The sequence below is a fragment of the Lactuca serriola genome, chromosome 4 (assembly GCF_051521515.1).
Source record: "Lactuca serriola cultivar US96UC23 chromosome 4, Lser_US96UC23_V15, whole genome shotgun sequence".
NCBI lineage: Eukaryota > Viridiplantae > Streptophyta > Magnoliopsida > Asterales > Asteraceae > Lactuca > Lactuca serriola.
Window position 1 is genome coordinate 135,699,958 of NC_136411.1, and position 17,873 is coordinate 135,717,830.

Here is a 17,873-nt window from a genome sequence, read left to right on the forward strand (position 1 = left end):
CAGTAAAAATCTTCTATAACAGTTCATGATATATATGGGCCAACAAACATGTTCATGTAGAAAGTGGGAACTAATAGGGATACCATGTGTACATGCAATAGCAACTATGTGGGAGATGTTGAATAAAAAAGAAATTGATAAGATACCCGAACATTGGGTCCATCGAACGTACTGGTTAGAAACATGGAAGAATATGTATTCTTTTACAATTCAGCCAATCAATGGAAGGAACATATGGGAGAAGTCTACATGCCCTACAACCTTACTCCCTCCAAAACACCATGTGCCCATTGGAAGACCAAAGAAAAAAAGAAGGAGATCAGCCATGGAGGTTGAGGATTTGGTGAAAGGTAACCAATTTTCAAGAGCACAAAAGTCAGTGACATGTTCTAAGTGTAACAAAAGTGGGAATAATGCAAGGACTTGCACGGGACAGAAGGCTGGTGGTTCTCAAACTTCAAGGAATGTTGGTGGATCACAAACTTCAAAGAATGTTGGTGGTGCTGGTAGTGCAAAAGTGAGGGCTAGAAGTGAAAAAGTGAAGGCTGGTGGTTCTCAAACTTCAAGGAATGTTGGTGGATCACAAACTTCAAAGAATGTTGGTGGTGCTGGTAGTGCAAAAGTGAAGGCTGGAAGTGAAAAAGTGAAGGCTGGTGGATCACAAACTTCAAGGAATGTTGGTGGTGCTGGAAGTGCAAAAGTGAAGGATGGAAGTGCAAAAGTGAAGGCAGCTGTTAGCAAAAAAGGGAAAGGTGTCCTATAAATGTGGCTTTTAGGTGCTTATGTAGTGTTTTGGTTGATGTTGACAAACATTGTCTTATTTTGAACTAGGTTATATGTTGTCATGGTTATGTTGATTGCTTTTGAAAAACAATGGTGTAATTATAGTATCTAGTTTTAGCAATGTACTTTGCTTTTAACAAACAATGTAATCTTTTGATTGCTTTTGGCATTGATTTTATTTTGTTCATCTGTTTTGCTCATTTTATGGTGATTGCTCATTTTTTGATTGCTCAGTTTTTGACAACAATGTAATATTTTCATTGCTTTTAGCAATGTAGTTTCAGCAAAAACCAACTTATAATAGTGTAATCTTTTCATTGCTTTTAGTAATGTCCCAATATACTACACAAATTGTAAAATACAATCAAGTTCAACAAAATATCATTTTCATTGATAAAGGGTACCCTTGATACAAATATGATTCATTACAATGCATTGTAAACAACTGCAACTACATCAATTGATCTTAAAGCTAACACTACAGCTTGTAAACAATTATCCCAAAAAACAAAAACCAACTTATTATTAACAATGCCTTCAGATTCCAATTTTGGACCTCAAGTTCTTGAATTTGGATTTCAAGCCCTTCATTTTTTATTTCCGCCTTATGACCATGCTTTTCTTCATCTACCCACTTAATAAAGCCAGACCTTGGTCCCTATACTGTCAATAGCTTCGATTAGCACATACACATATTAGGGTTACAATAGAAAATCCCCCAAACAATTACAGCATCATACCTCTAACGGGCAAGCATAAAACGCCCTACCTGGGTTTCTCTTCGTAGTTGAAGTCCGTATAACGCCTATTGTACCACAATTGCATTTCACCATTTTTGATCGACTGTGAGAAGAAAGGTAGGAGGAGAAGACTGCGATTGAGAAAGAAATAAGGGAGGAAGACAAATAAACCATTTTTTAAGACTGGGTGATATGAAAAGACAAAATACCCCCAGCGTGCTTATCACGTGAAGAGTTTCTAACCACAAAACAGACGGAATGTTAAGTGAGGGACCAGGCAGGTTACGAATTTTACCATTAGGGATCATCCGAGTTAAAAATCTTTCTTAGGGACTAGGCGCACAGGTTACCCCAAACCACAGGGACCATCCATGTAATTTACCCTTTATTTGTATTGGTTTATTGGCATTTCTATGTAGTGGATCCGAGACTCAAATGAAATTGAAGAATCAAGTATACTAGTCCTAGTTTTCAACTTTGACTTAAGATCCTATGAGACTTTGACCTAATTTATACTTCTAGGTCAAGTGCATGATATGTCTACGTGATTCATGCAAAGATATTCAATTCAAGAAATGACCAGATTATGGATAGTCATTATAATTAAGTAGTTGTAGAATTCACATATCAATGTGAAATCTAAGTACATTGTCCTTCGATTCTACTTGTTTCCAAGTTTCTAGTAGGTTATAACATAGCTCCTAGTTACAAAGTCTAGTATATGTCGTGCTTACATGTGCAACTAAATTTATCAAAATCTAGAACTGTCTCAAGTTTTGATGGTTGTCACAGTTATACAATGGTTGATTTGGAAAAATTTGGTTGTATTTTTTGGTGTTTGAAAAATGAAAATTTTATCATTATTTTTAGGATGTTACACGAGTGTAGAGCTACTAGGTCGATTGGTGATTAATTTCACAACATATTTACATGCGCCAAGGTCATACAATATCAATTTAGGTGTTGTCTCCCCAAGTCTAAAATGTAATCACATGAACATCTCTCTTTCTAGAGAAGTTTATGACTAATGTGTTATAGCAAAATCAAGCGAAAATCGAGCCTCATCATTCTTATAACCAAAGTCTATACCCATCATGTACTCTCGGTACTCCATTTGTCTCTCTTCGTATCTGACCATTGAACACCCCCCCTAATCACTCATTGGTCATCCAAACTACTTTTAACCATATCATCTAGCATTTAAGAAGGGAAGTTATATATGTACCCCCTAAAGTGCTTAACATACCCCGTTATTAGTGAAATAGTGATTGTGTACCCCATATGATTTGATAATTTATACGAGTGAGGAGAGTCCATATAGTAGCACCCTTTGAGAAACACTACTCACCTAACCCCTATGGGGTGTGTGTTTATGTATGTGTGTGTTGGGGGCGTGAATAAGCAAACACAACAATAAAAACCTCCTTCCCCCCTATAATCTTATCACCATGAAGATGAAACATTCTTATAATCTAAAGACTACAATTATAGATATGAAGTTACAATGTTTCATGTGTTTGAGATATTTTATTCATATTTTTAAGAAACATTTAATAAAATTAAATGACATTTATTTTTGTAAACATAATAGTTTTCAAAAGCGTCGTTTAAAAATATGGGATAATTTCGTATATACCCTTATTAAACGTCTAAATATCATATTCGTTCGACTTAAACTCTAAATATCATATTTGTCATTCTTAATGTTTTAAAATATCGTATTTGCCCAAATCTATTTTTAAACAGTTTTTATTATTTAAGAATCCATTTTTATATTTTAAAATTATTAAAAATAAAAAAGTAGGCAGATGGACCATAATATCCTTGCCTTCAAGATTTCTTAGCATGATCGTTCATATGTAACCCTTAGTGTGTCTTTTTTTTTTTGGCCTTCTACCAATTTTTTTGTTGCAATCCAATAATTATGAGGTAATTTTATGTTTTTATTTGTCAATTAATTATCAGCCATTGACCTACTTTGTTGTCTTCGTCTTGAAGCGATGAACCTTTCCCACAGTACAACATGTGTCACAAGCATAAGTTTCTTAGTAATCTCTACCCTTGAGAATATATAATTACTCAGATTCATCATCTAACAAAAAACAAAATACAGTTAAAAATATATAAAATAAACCTTTAAAGTTGTGATTACTTTGCTTCGGGAATGGAACATGAACATAGAAGTACACCATATTTGACAAGCTCGACAACAAGACCATTTGTACTTATGAGGGCTTTCAAAAAGCATAGCTTCAAGTCAAAATGCACAGTCAAGGGAAATGATTTCGAATACAAGAATGCTAAATATGAATAAAAAACACTTTCTTCGGCCAGTTTCTTTCATCAATCTCCTGGCCCTTGCTTAACTCCTTGTTCCATAAACCGGTCGCTGGTTGTACAGAACGTCGAGAAATAATCCCTGGAGCAGGCGATTCAAACGAATGGCCCGACATTCAATGCGGGTCGAAGCATATGGTTGCCGGGTTGGTTAGATATCAAACAATAACCAACCCGAACAATAAAAACTCGTGTGAATGATTCATTTTATTTATAAACGAAGGGTATTATCGTATGTTTAGTTGTTTTTTTTAGTTTTATTGATTTAAAATTATAAAAAATGATTATTAACTATTAAAAAGATAGATTTGGATAAAATTTGATATTTTAAAACATTACCAAAGATAAACATGATATTTAAAATTTAGGCCGGACAAATACAATATTTAATCGTTTCATAAGAGTATATACAAAATTCTCGATATCAAACTTAAAAGACCACAAAGTTGAACTTCATGGCCGTTTGTTACAAAACTACAAGGATTACATTGTATGTTATGGATATATGAAGGACTAGTTGGGTAGATAAAAGGAAAATAGAAGCTTCAAATAATTTTTCATGGTCGTTTGTTACGAAACTACAAGAATTATATTGTATTTCATGGATATATGAAAGGTAAATGGCACAAAAAATACTATTTTACATAGAAATTCGATTTTGACACTGTGTTTTTTTTGTGTCAATTTTGATACCGTGTTTTCCAATTTGTTACAATTCTGACCACTTGACCGGTTAACCACGTTACATGCTGACGTGGCATGATGACGTGTCAGTTTTGATGACGTGACATGCTGACATGATATGTTGATGTGTCAAATTGATTTTTTTTCCACAAAAAACACTAAGTTTTCACTTTTTTCGATTTGACACTAAGTTTAATTTTTTATTTCAATTTTGATACTATGTTTTTTTTGTTCTAATCGAACATCATTTATCAAATTTTGTTCAATTTTGTCTATTTTCCATTTGATACCGTATAAATATATTTTTTTCTATTACATTTTAAACCGTATAAACATATTTTTTTCGTTTAAAAACCACATTTTTATTTAAATACAAGGTGTTTTTTTTTCTTACATTCAAAGCATCAGTTATATCATGAGAATCAAACTAACCATCAGTTTCTAATAAGAGGTAAAAATTTGATGGGTTGCAAACTTGATATCCGAGTTTTGATCGACTACACGTCTCCAAACCTCTGAACACATTTTAAAGTTGCATATTTAATATAAACTACAATTGTTATATAACTAATACATATTTATACATAAAAATATGGTTTGAGTGTAAAAAAAATGTATTTATACAAAACTATGGTTTTTAAATGAAAAAAAAAACATATTTATAAGGTTTAAATGTATTAAAAAAATAGAACAAATTACGCGAATGGTCCTTTAGGTTTTGGATTTTTCCCTAATCTAGTCCCTACGGTACTTTTTTCCCTCAAATAGTACCTATGGACCATAAGTTGCACGCATTTGGTCCCCGAGTTGGATGTTCGTCCATTCCAACGTTAAGTTGCCCCCATGTGACCTACACATGAGGGTATTTATGTCATTTTAGCCTAAAGGACCTTTTCTGAACATATAAATTAATGTTTGTATTACTTCTTCTTGTTCTTTCTCCTAATTTAATCGATCACTACTACTGTTAGAGAAAGAAATCTAGGAAAAATGTCGATATGTGCTTGTGGAAATCGTGATCTAGCCATCGTCACTTCCTGGTCAGATCGCAACCCTGGAAGGCGATTTTAGTCTTGTCTTCCTAATGAGAGAAGGTGTGGTTGGATTGGGTGGTTTGATGAGCCGATGTGCCCTAGATCGGTGGAAGTGATACGTGGGTTAATTAGGTCTATGAACAAGCTCCAAGAATCTCTTCAACAAGCTACACTGCAAGCTAGGATGTATAAGTTAATCATTCTCTTCAGTTGGGGTCTTTTTGCAATTCATTACTTGAAGCATGGTCGAAGTTGCCTCTGAATGTGGTGTCTAAATGCAAGAAGTAGTGTCGTAGTCATAGGGTAAATGTACTGGTGGTCTTATTTTGAGTCTGAAGATAGGAAATTGTACCATGGTTTATGTAATGTTTGTGTCTTTTTTGAGTTTGACTGCAGTAAATTATGTTCTGGTTAATGTTGTCTTAATGTTATAGTCTTTTTGTAATCAAATGGTTTAATTTCAGAACAAGGTTATTGTGTCATGGCTTTGTACAATCAAATATTATTGACAAGAACACCAATTCAACATGCATGACCAAACACTTTGAATATCACAAATACTAGTTGACAAGACCAAGAATATAACAAAAAATGCTATTGTATATCACAACAGCAGTTGACATTGTTTCACAGTTTACCTATGTGTACAATGATTCAAGGTCAACATGCATGACCATATAAAATAAGGAGCCCAAAGTAAGTATTGTTGGGTACATAAACATAGGTGTTAACATAACCATAAAATTAAAGTGCAAATTACATCAAAAGACCTAATGGTTCTCAACAACACCCCATCCTCACTTCTATCCTCCTGTTTCTTCAGTTCTTTTGTCATTAGGGCCACCTTGTGTAACAACGTAATTTTTCAAACAAAATTTTCATTTCAAAATAAAGTATTTTCATTCAAAACAAGGCATAAACATTCCATGTGTCATAACAGATTACAAATCATACGAATCCCAGGTCACAAAACATCTATCAGTGTGTACAGATCACGTCGGCGCCTTCCCACGGTCCTCGCTAGTACCTGAAACACATACACAACAACTGTAAGCATAATTGCTTAGTGAGTTCCCCAAAATACAACTTACGCACATACGCCTTTCCAGGCCCTGACCTTCCGGTCCATGTGTCTCAGGGGACTTCCGTCCCTGCTGGGTAAACCTTCCGGTCCTACCCACGCCAACCTTACGGTCCAAGACTCACAACGCCTTCCGGCCCATAACATAATCGCCTTCCGGCCCATAACATAATCGCCTTCCGGCCCTTAACATAATGCCTTCCGGCCCACATAACATACATAGCACATATAACAATTAACTTATCACATATAGCACATGTATCTCATATCATATCCGACCTTCCGGTTACACAGTCAAACCCTTCCGGGTACAGTATAGTGAGAAGACTCACCTCGTAAATATCGAAAGCTAGCAAATCCCGAAGTCACTCGTGCTCGATCCGCCGAGCTACAATCTCCCTATAACATCATACATCTCTTATTAACACTTTTATCTTCTAAGTTTGACTATCCCTAAGAAGTCAAACGTAGGTCAACTCTGGTCAACGGTCAACGGTCAACTTGACCGGACTCGGCGAGTGCACAAGGGCAACTCGGCGAGTCTAGACGTATCCGCCAACCCCATAGGATTCTCTTCTTACTCGTCGAGTACTTCCCCTGACTCGACGAGTTCCACCTGGGAGAGTCGCGGGGCCACCCCGACTCAACTCGCCGAGTCTCAAGAACAACTCGGCGAGTCCCAACTCGACTCCGACCACCTGTCGACCCTCTCTAACTTGTCCTGACTCACTGAGTCAACCATAACTCGGCCAGGACTACACACTGGGTGTCCTCAAGGAAAATCTTCAAGTGACTCGTCGAGTCTGTTCATCAGACTCGGCGAGTCCATGCCATGCACCAGCTAAAACTGGCTTTTGCGGTCAGATCCGTTCCATCCATTCATAGATCTGGCCTTCCCAAGCTTGTTTGTCACGTAAAGTCTCAGTCTTGGTTGCCATGCAATGCGTACAAGGCTTATTTTGGGGAAACAACCTCTAATATGACCACCTTAGCTTCTAACTCGAAAGGATGGGCATAAAGCTAGTCATATGGGGTCTCCTGGACCTGCTAAGGCCCAGATCTAGGTTCCATATCTCCAGGGAACCTTTCATACTTCCAATTTAAGCCAAGAAATGCAAGAAGAAACCCTAGATTTGACACATCAACACAAAACACGAAGTTTGGCTCTGAAAGTTACCTCAAGAAGACTCCCTTGATGAATTAGCAACAGATCCAAGCTCCCCAACTCCTCAAGTTTGATCCTCTCCCTCCTTTCTTGCAATATCACACAAAATGGTGAACAAATGGCCTCCAAATACACTCACAAGGGCTCACAGTCGTATGGGGGCTCTTAGGGTTCAAGGTGGCCGCAAATGAGGGCCATAAGGTCCTTTAAATAGGGCTTAGGACCGGGAAATTAGGGTTTCATTAAACAGCGCAGACTCGCCGAGTCCATATCCTGGACTCGTCGAGTCCAAACGAATCCCGTGTCCAGAATCGCGGCCCTACTCGGCGAGTCTGAGCTCCAACTCGCCGAGTCCCCTCTCAAAACACAAAATAATTAAGCAATAAAGATACCTGGAATTCCGGGCTGTTACAATTCTCCCCCACTAGAACTAGACTTCGCCCTCGAAGTCTCGCTCTGAAAATAGCTCCGGATGCTGCTCCCGCATCTCGCGCTCCGGCTCCCAGGTCATCTCCGATCCCTTCCGGTGTTGCCACTGAACCAACACCAGAGGTACCTCCTTGTTCCTCAGAACCTTGATCTTCCGATCCCTGATGGCCACAGGCCTCTCAGCATAATTCAGACTCACATCCACCTGAATATCCTCCAATGGAACCACTGCCGACTCATCGGCTAAACACTTCCTCAATTGCGACACGTGAAAAGTGTCGTGGATCTGCCCCAACTCTGCCGGCAACTCCAAACGATAGGCTACCCGGCCTACCCTTGCAATCACACGAAATGGCCCAATATACCGGGGCCCCAACTTGCCCCTCTTCCTGAATCGAATCACTCCTTTCCAAGGAGAGACCTTCAGGAGAACGAAGTCGCCGACCTAAAACTCAAGCTCGGACCGGCGTCTGTCCGCATAACTCTTCTGTCGGCTCTGGGCGGTCAACAACCTCTGTCTGACCTGCTAAATCTGCTCTGTCGTCTGAAGCACGATCTCTGTACTGCCCATCACTCTCTGCCCAACCTCTCCCCAGCAAATGGGGGTCCGACACCTCCTACCGTACAACAGCTCAAAGGGTGGCATACCAATGCTCGAATGATGGCTGTTGTTGTAGGAAAACTCTGCCAAGGGTAAATACACATCCCAGCTACCCCCGAAATCCAACACACATGCTCTAAGCATGTCCTCAAGCGTCTGAATCGTCCGCTCGCTCTGGCCGTCTGTCTGGGGATGATATGCGGTACTAAAATGCAATTTAGTACCCAGCTCCTCATGGAATTTCTTCTAGAATCTGGAAGTGAAGCGCACATCACGGTCTGAAACAATCGAGATCGGCACCCCATGCCGAGATACCACTTCCCTCACATATATCTCCGCCAACTTCTCCGCTGAAGAACTCTCACTGATGGCAAGGAAGTGAGCGCTCTTCGTCAACCTATCCACAATCACCCAAATTGCATCAACTCCTCTGGCAGTCCTTGGCAATTTGGTGATGAAATCCATAGTGATCTGTTCCCACTTCCATTCGGGAACCTCCAATGGCTGCAACTTGCCATGCGGTCTCTGGTGCTCGGCCTTAACCCTGCGGCAGGTCAAGCACCTCTCAACGAACCATGCGACGTCCCTCTTCATACAGGGCCACCAATACTCTTTCCTCAAATCCAAATACATCTTCGTAGCCCCCGGATGGATCGAAACTTCGACCGATGAGCCTCTTCCATCAAAGTAATACGCGTACAACCCACGAACGGTACCCAAATCCGACCCTGAAACGTCATAAGCCCTCGTCCATCCGTAACGAACTCTGAAACCAAACCGACGACCCGCTCTCTCTTCTGCATCTCCGGTCGCACAGCCTCGACCTGTGCCCCACGAATGGCATCCAACACTGGAGCTATCACGGTCAATCTCAAACATACATCTCGCAGTGGAGTACTCTCCGCCCTGCGGCTCAACGCATCGGCTACCACATTAGCCTTGCCTGGGTGGTACAGGATCTCACAATCATAATCCTTGACCACATCCAACCACCTCCTCTGACGCATATTTAGGTTGGGCTGATCCATCAAGTACTTCAAACTCTTATGGTCCGTGTATATCGTACATCGAACCCCATACAAGTAGTGACGCCAAATCTTGAGAGCGAACACTACTGCCCCCAACTCTAAATCATGCGTGGGATATCTCGTCTCATGAGGCTTCAGCTGCCTTGATGCATATGCTATCACATGACCCCTCTGCATCAACACCGCACCCAGCCCCAAAATCGATGCATCACAATATACTACAAAATCCTCCATCCCTTCCGGGAGAGCTAATACCGGGGCTTCGCACAACCTTTAGCGAAGTGTCTCAAAGGAGGTCTGCTGCTCGGGACCCCATGAGAATGCAACACCCTTCCGGGTCAATCTGGTGAGCGGCACTGCGATCTTGGAGAAATCCTTGATAAATCTCCGATAATACCCTGCCAACCCAAGGAAACTCCTGATCTCAGATGGTGACTTTGGCACTTCCCAACTCATCACCGCCTCAACCTTGGCCGGATCGACCAGAATCCCTTCCTGGTTAACGAGGTGTCCTAGGAACTGGACCTCCCGTAACCAGAAATCACACTTGGAGAACTTTGCATAAAGCTTCTCCGATCTCAACACCCCAAGGACCTCCCTCAAATGCTTCTCATGCTGCTCTCTAGATCTCGAATACACCAGAATATCATCGATGAATACAATCACCGACCGATCCAGCATCGGCCTGCATACTCTGTTCATGAGATCCATGAACACAGCCGGGGCATTGGTGAGCCCAAAAGGCATCACCACAAACTCATAATGCCCATATCGCGTCCTAAACGCTGTCTTCTGGATGTCCTCATCCCGTACCCTCACCTGATGATACCCCGACCTCAGATCGATCTTGGAAAACTAAGATGCTCCCTGCAACTGATCGAATAAATCGTCGATCCTCGGTAACGGGTAACGGTTCTTGACCGTCAACTTGTTCAACTACCGGTAATCAATGCACATCCGGTGTGAACCATCCTTCTTCTTGACGAACAGAATAGGTGCTCCCCACGGCGAGCTGCTCGGCCGAATGAATCCCTTCCCCAGCAACTCTTGAAGCTGCGAGGACAACTCTTGCATCTATGGAGGTGCAAGACGATAAGGCACCTTAGCGATAGGCGCGGCCCCCGGAACCAGATCAATACTAAACTCCACTTGCCTCACAGGAGGTACTCCCGGCAGCTCCTCGGGAAAAACATCTGGAAACTCACGCACCACTGGAACCTCCTTAACTGATCTCGGTCTCTCGGAAGCCTCCCGCGTATCCATCACATACGCCACAAAACCCTTACAGCCCTGCTGTAAACACTGCCTCGCCCTAGCGGCCGAACAAAAAGCTGATCTTGAACGGGTACCCTCGCCGTACACCGAAAGAACTCCCCCATTAGGGTCTCGTATAGTCACCCGCTGACGCTCACAGTCGATGACGGCGCTGAATCGGCTCAACCAGTCCATGCCCACAATGACACAGACATCACCCATCGCATTAGGAATCAGATCAACCGGAAACTCGACCCCGAAAATCTCTAACACACATCCCCGGAGAACCTCCGTGGCACAAATCACCCTCTCGTCAGCTATAGAAATTCTCAGAGGCCGACTCAACGGCTCACGACTAACGCTGATATGCTGACTAAAGGCCAAAGATACAAAGGACCGACTCGCACCCGAGTCAAATAGCACTAAAGCAGGCACAGAGTTCACAAGGAAAGTACCTACGCATAACATAACATAAGCATAACATCTCAACATCAGAATAAATACATGAAATAAAGCATACCTACCACAACATCGGGCGCAGCGCAGACCTCCTCCGCAGTCAGCTGAAAGGCTCTCCCACGAGCCCTCGGGGCCTCGACTTTCACCGGTCGAGTCTCAGAAACCCTGGCAGCAGGTGCAGATCCCTGAAGAAGCTGAGGGCACTCGGCCTTCCGATGGCCGGTCTGGTTGCAATGAAAGCAAACCGTAAACCCCTTGGGGCAATCCCTAGCGATGTGCCCCTCCTTGCCACACTTGTAGCAAGCACCAGATCGACATGTCCCCTCGTGACTCTTGCCGCACTTTCCGCAAGTGCGGCCCTTCGGACCTCCCGTCCTCGAATCGGCGGACTTAGTCCGCTTGGCTGTCGGCTGAGACTGAGCCGGCCGCCGGTCCACCCGCTGAGACTCGGCCTCCTCCCTGGCCTGGGTCTCCAACTCGATCTCGCGCTTCCTGGCATTCGCCTGAAGCTCAGCAAAGGTATGATAGGTGGAGTTTGACACAAACTCCCGGATATCCCTCCTCAAAACACCCAAGTACCGGCTCATCCGAGCCTGCTCTGTGGACACCAGCTCGGGGAAGAACATCGCCCTCTCATGAAACTTCCGCGTGATCACCGTAACCGAATCAGCACCGTGCTTGAGGGTCAAGAACTCCTGAACCAATCGTTCCCTCTCCACCGGGGGAACGTACTCGTCTCTGAACATAGAGGTAAACCTCTCCCATGTCACTGCTGAAATCTCTGCCAAAGTGAAGTTCGTCGTCACGAACTTCCACCAATCCTTCGCTCCCAGACGGAGCTGGTTCAAAGCGAACCGTACCCTCAGATGCTCCGGACATGAACAAGTGTAGAAACACCCCTCAATATCAGCGATCCACCTCATCGCAGCAATCGGATCCTGCGTCCCATCAAACTCAGGTGGCTTCGTGTTGCTGAACTCCCGAAACAGCAACGAGTCACCCCCTGCGGCCTGGCAGCGGCCACAGCTGCGGTAGCTGCAGCGGCTGCAGCCTCAGTCAATGCGGCGTACCGCTCATCAAAAGTCTCCATCAAGGTGGTCTTAATAGACCCAAACATCTCCGGAATCTCAGCCCGGATCGCTGCAGCCACCTCCTCATGAATCATCTGACGAATCTCCTCGTCACTCACACCGCTCGTACTCGGTCTGTGGCGTGGTCCAACCATGATGTCTCTGAAATACAACATAAAAATATCAGAGACTCCATCGAGTATAATCGCACTCGATAATGCAACCCTACTCAGTCTCTGATATCTAGGGATTCTTACTTGGGTTTCCCCTTGACCCGGTGTCTTCGGTAGTACGGGCCCAATACTACCGACCACACCGCATCAGCATTCATCCCAAGTCTTCCTCCCCAAACCCCGGATAGTGAGTACTCTACTTTTGTTATGCACTATCTACCCGCACGCTATCAAAGCATCTCATATCGGCAAACTTTCCTAGACTAAGGCATTACAAATCAGGCCACTCTAGTCCTATCATGAATACCTAGTCTTCTAGCATGCATAACAATTCATATCATATCTTATCTTTTAACATAACATTGTAAGGTATTTTGGGGATCTTTACCGTTCGGGCGCTGACTGATCGTACACACTGCTTCTTTCTTGTTCACCACAAAATTATTTATAAAAGTTTATGCCTTTATTTTAAAAGTTTCCCTCAAATCCTCGGTTTGAGTTCAGTTACGCCCGAAGGTGCACCCGAATCCCTCAAACCAAAGCTCTGATACCAATTTGTAACAACGTAATTTTTCAAACAAAATTTTCATTTCAAAATAAAGTATTTTCATTCAAAACAAGGCATAAACATTCCATGTGTCATAACATATTACAAATCATACGAATCCCAGGTCACAAAACATCTATCAGTGTGTACAGATCACGCCGGCGCCTTCCCACGGTTCTCGCTAGTACCTGAAACACATACACAACAACTGTAAGCATAATTGCTTAGTGAGTTCCCCAAAATACAACTTACGCACATACGCCTTTCCAGGCCCTGACCTTCCGGTCCATGTGTCTCAGGGGACTTCCGTCCCTGCTGGGTAAACCTTCCGGTCCTACCCACGCCAACCTTACGGTCCAAGACTCACAACGCCTTCCGGCCCATAACATAATCGCCTTCCGGCCCATAACATAATCGCCTTCCGGCCCTTAACATAATGCCTTCCGGCCCACATAACATACATAGCACATATAACAATTAACTTATCACATATAACACATGTATCTCATATCATATCCGACCTTCCGGTCACACAGTCAAACCCTTCCGGGTACAGTATAGTGAGAAGACTCACCTCGTAAATATCTAAAGCTAGCAAATCCCGAAGTCACTCGTGCTCGATCCGCCGAGCTACAATCTCCCTATAACATCATACATCTCTTATTAACACTTTTATCTTCTAAGTTTGACTATCCCTAAGAAGTCAAACGTAGGTCAACTCTGGTCAACGGTCAACGGTCAACTTGACCGGACTCGGCGAGTGCACAAGGGCAACTCGGCGAGTCTAGACGTATCCGCCAACCCCATAGGATTCCCTTCTTACTCGTCGAGTACTTCCCCTGACTCGACGAGTTCCACCTGGGAGAGTCGCGGGGCCACCCCGACTCAACTCGCCGAGTCTCAAGAACAACTCGGCGAGTCCCAACTCGACTCCGACCACCTGTCGACCCTCTCTAACTCGTCCTGACTCACTGAGTCAACCATAACTCGGCCAGGACTACACACTGGGTGTCCTCAAGGACAATCTTCAAGTGACTCGTCGAGTCTGTTCATCAGACTCGGCGAGTCCATGCCATGCACCAGCTAAAACTGGCTTTTGCGGTCAGATCCGTTCCATCCATTCATAGATCTGGCCTTCCCAAGCTTATTTGTCATGTAAAGTCTCAGTCTTGGTTGCCATGCAATGCGTACAAGGCTTATTTTGGGGAAACAACCTCTAATATGACCACCTTAGCTTCTAACTCGAAAGGATGGGCATAAAGCTAGTCATATGGGGTCTCCTGGACCTGCTAAGGCCCAGATCTAGGTTCCATATCTCCAGGGAACCTTTCATACTTCCAATTTAAGCCAAGAAATGCAAGAAGAAACCCTAGATTTGACACATCAACACAAAACACGAAGTTTGGTTCTGAAAGTTACCTCAAGAAGACTCCCTTGATGAATTAGCAACAGATCCAAGCTCCCCAACTCCTCAAGTTTGATCCTCTCCCTCCTTTCTTGCAATATCACACAAAATGGTGAACAAATGGCCTCCAAATACACTCACAAGGGCTCACAGTCGTATGGGGGCTCTTAGGGTTCAAGGTGGCCGCAAATGAGGGCCATAAGGTCCTTTAAATAGGGCTTAGGACCGGGAAATTAGGGTTTCATTAAACAGCGCAGACTCGCCGAGTCCATATCCTGGACTCACCGAGTCCAAACGAATCCCGTGTCCAGAATCGCGGCCCTACTCGGCGAGTCTGAGATCCAACTCGCCGAGTCCCCTCTCAAAACACAAAATAATTAAGCAATAAAGATACCTGGAATTCCGGGCTGTTACACCTTGACCTTTACAAGTTCTTGAATTATGCCATTTGTTGTTGCACTTTCTACATGTGACAATGGTCCACCTCTTGGACAGTTTATGCCCCTGTGTAGCAGGTTCATCATATGCCCTCTTCCTTTTCTTTTTGGGCCTACCCACCTACAAATGTACATAAGATTAAACTGTTGTTCTTAAAAAACTTCAGTTATATTGATATATGAAGACATACCTGAACAACATGTTTGGGTGGAAGCAACTTGGTTGGGCATTGTGATTTGGGCCACATCAATCTACCATTTATAGGTTCAATTTTGTGTTTGTACACTTCTGCCCATGTAACTAGCCAGTAGCATGGGTGGACCCAATGCTCCAACTCAGGAACATTCTTTGCTCCATGTTTAATCTTGTCCCATATTGCACTTATTGCATGTAAGCATAACATGCTTGTAATTTCCCAATGTCTACATGTGCATGTTTTTTCATCCAAATTCACAATAAACTGATCACCCCAATGAGTAGTGACTTGAGCTTTAACCCCATTGAAAATACACTTGTGCTTTTGTGCTTGTCTTTTCATTTGATCAAGAAGACTAGTGGCAGTTGGTGTGAGAGGACCATGGCATCTATCAATCTCTCTTTGGACATTGCAAATTCTCTTCATCAAATACTCTCTAATATACTCCAAACAATAAATGATAGGTTTGTCCCTACCACCTTGTATTTTTCCATTCAGAACCTCACACGGGTTATTCAACAAGATGTTAGTATGTGCCCTCCCTGTTTAGTCATATAATACAAAATGAGAACAAATCCTAACAATGACAAGTAAATGTTAACATAAAGGAAAGATGAAGTACTAACCTGAGAAATGAGATCTTGCCCAATAAGCTGGAGGAATCTGTATCAACCAATCATGAGCTTCAGCTTTGAATTTCTTTAGCTCTTCTAATGATTTCTCAAAATGCCTTACAGTAGTAGTAGTTGCACATGCCCACACCAAATCTTTGAGCTCTTTATCCTTCCACTGCCTTTTCATATTTTCATAAATATGCCTCAGACAGAACCTATGCTCAGCTTTAGGGAAAAGTTTGGCAATTGCAGGAATGATACCCTATTTAAATATTTCAATACTTAGTTGACTAAATAACAACAATATCAAATTAAATTGAAGTATATGTACCTTCTACCTATCTGAGATGAAAGTGAAGTTTGAATTAGCATAAAGTTCCATATCATCACCAAGTTGTTCCAAAAACCATGTCCATGAATTGGTGGTTTCATTCTCAACAAGAGCATATGCAAGAGGATATATCCCATTATTGGAATCTACCCCTACGACAGTCAAAATTTGACCAGGATAGGGACCTTTCATGAAAGTACCATCCAACCCTATGAAATCCCTTAGATTAGCCTTAAATCCTTCCTTTAATGCTCCTAAACAAATGTAAATAATGTCCTTGTATCAGAATTTAAATTTGGATCACTGTAACAATCGATCTTCACATTAGTACATGGGTTTCTTTCCATCAAATCTAGTCCATAGTCCCTCAAAATAGCATATTGTTTCTGAAAATCCCCCAAAACATGCTTCTGAGCCAATTCCTTTGCCCGATGTACCTTCATTCTTGACATGTTCATCTCGAATTTTTGAATGAGATCTTCTTGAAGTGCATTGACTGGAATGGTTGGATTACTCTCAATTTACTTCACAATGTTTGCTGCAATGAATTTGTAGTTGCAAGCTTTAATGGTTCTTGATTGCACACACCGATGTTCACTAACTAGGGTGTTCACTACCCAGTCATCTGTCTCTTTAGGTCTAGACACCAATACAACCCAAGGACATTTACCCTCTTTCATATTTATTCTTTTGTCCTTGAATCCAGTCCTTAACTTTATCCATGGCCCACCACTCATATCTGGGACCACTCCTCTACACTTAGCCCTAATCCTTGTTTTGTCATTTTTTTCAAAATGTAAATCCCTTTTGGTTTCTCCTGCATGTTTGTTTCTATATTCTTTCACATCTTTCTTTGTTTTGAACTTCTATCTTAATGTGAAAACCTTTTGATGAACTACACCCTCAGAACAACTTTTTTCCTTTCTTATGTCTCCCAACATCCTCTCTCTGTTGTTATCTTCATCTACAATAGGTGACTCAAACGATTCTGGGTCTATGACCTCCAAATCTTCACCTTCAGTAAAGTCAACACCACTACCACTTGCTTCTTTGGTGGTTTTTTGAACCCACTCAACATCTTCATCAACATGTATTTGAAATTCTTTCATATCAACATCCACATCATCTACAATATTTTCTAAATCCACAAAGAAGTCTTCGTCCTCACTCTCATCATCTGTCATATTACCCTCACTCCTACTACCCTCACTCCAAGGACCCTCACTAACATTTTCCTTACTTCCACTGTATTCATCCTCAAAAAACTCAACATCATGTAGATTTTTCCCCCACCATATTCTGCGTCCACATCCCCCATTACCTCATAATCATCCACTGGATCAACATCCCCTTTTGCTTGGTGCTCATCCCCTGTGTCATCATCTTTTTTACCATGGTTATCCTCAAACTGTACCCCCCTAAAGGGATCATTCTCTTGATCAACTGAGTGTTTTTTTGTTGATTACAGGTTCATAGGGTACAATTAACTTTGACAAATCAGTGG

At 42.4% G+C, this 17,873-nt stretch overlaps 1 protein-coding gene across 1 annotated transcript; it reads right to left on the reverse strand.

Annotated features, from left to right (window-relative positions):
- Positions 1-3,598: 3,598 nt before the first annotated feature.
- LOC145098851 (uncharacterized) lies at positions 3,599-17,106 on the reverse strand. The gene is made up of 7 exons (XM_079036448.1): positions 17,040-17,106; positions 16,377-16,623; positions 16,051-16,217; positions 15,419-15,966; positions 15,185-15,348; positions 4,977-5,059; positions 3,599-3,615 (listed from the first exon to the last, which is right to left on the reverse strand). Exons 1-7 carry the CDS (start codon positions 17,104-17,106, stop codon positions 3,599-3,601), a joined length of 1,293 nt encoding a protein of 430 aa, XP_078892574.1.
- Between the last annotated feature and the right edge of the window lie 767 nt (positions 17,107-17,873).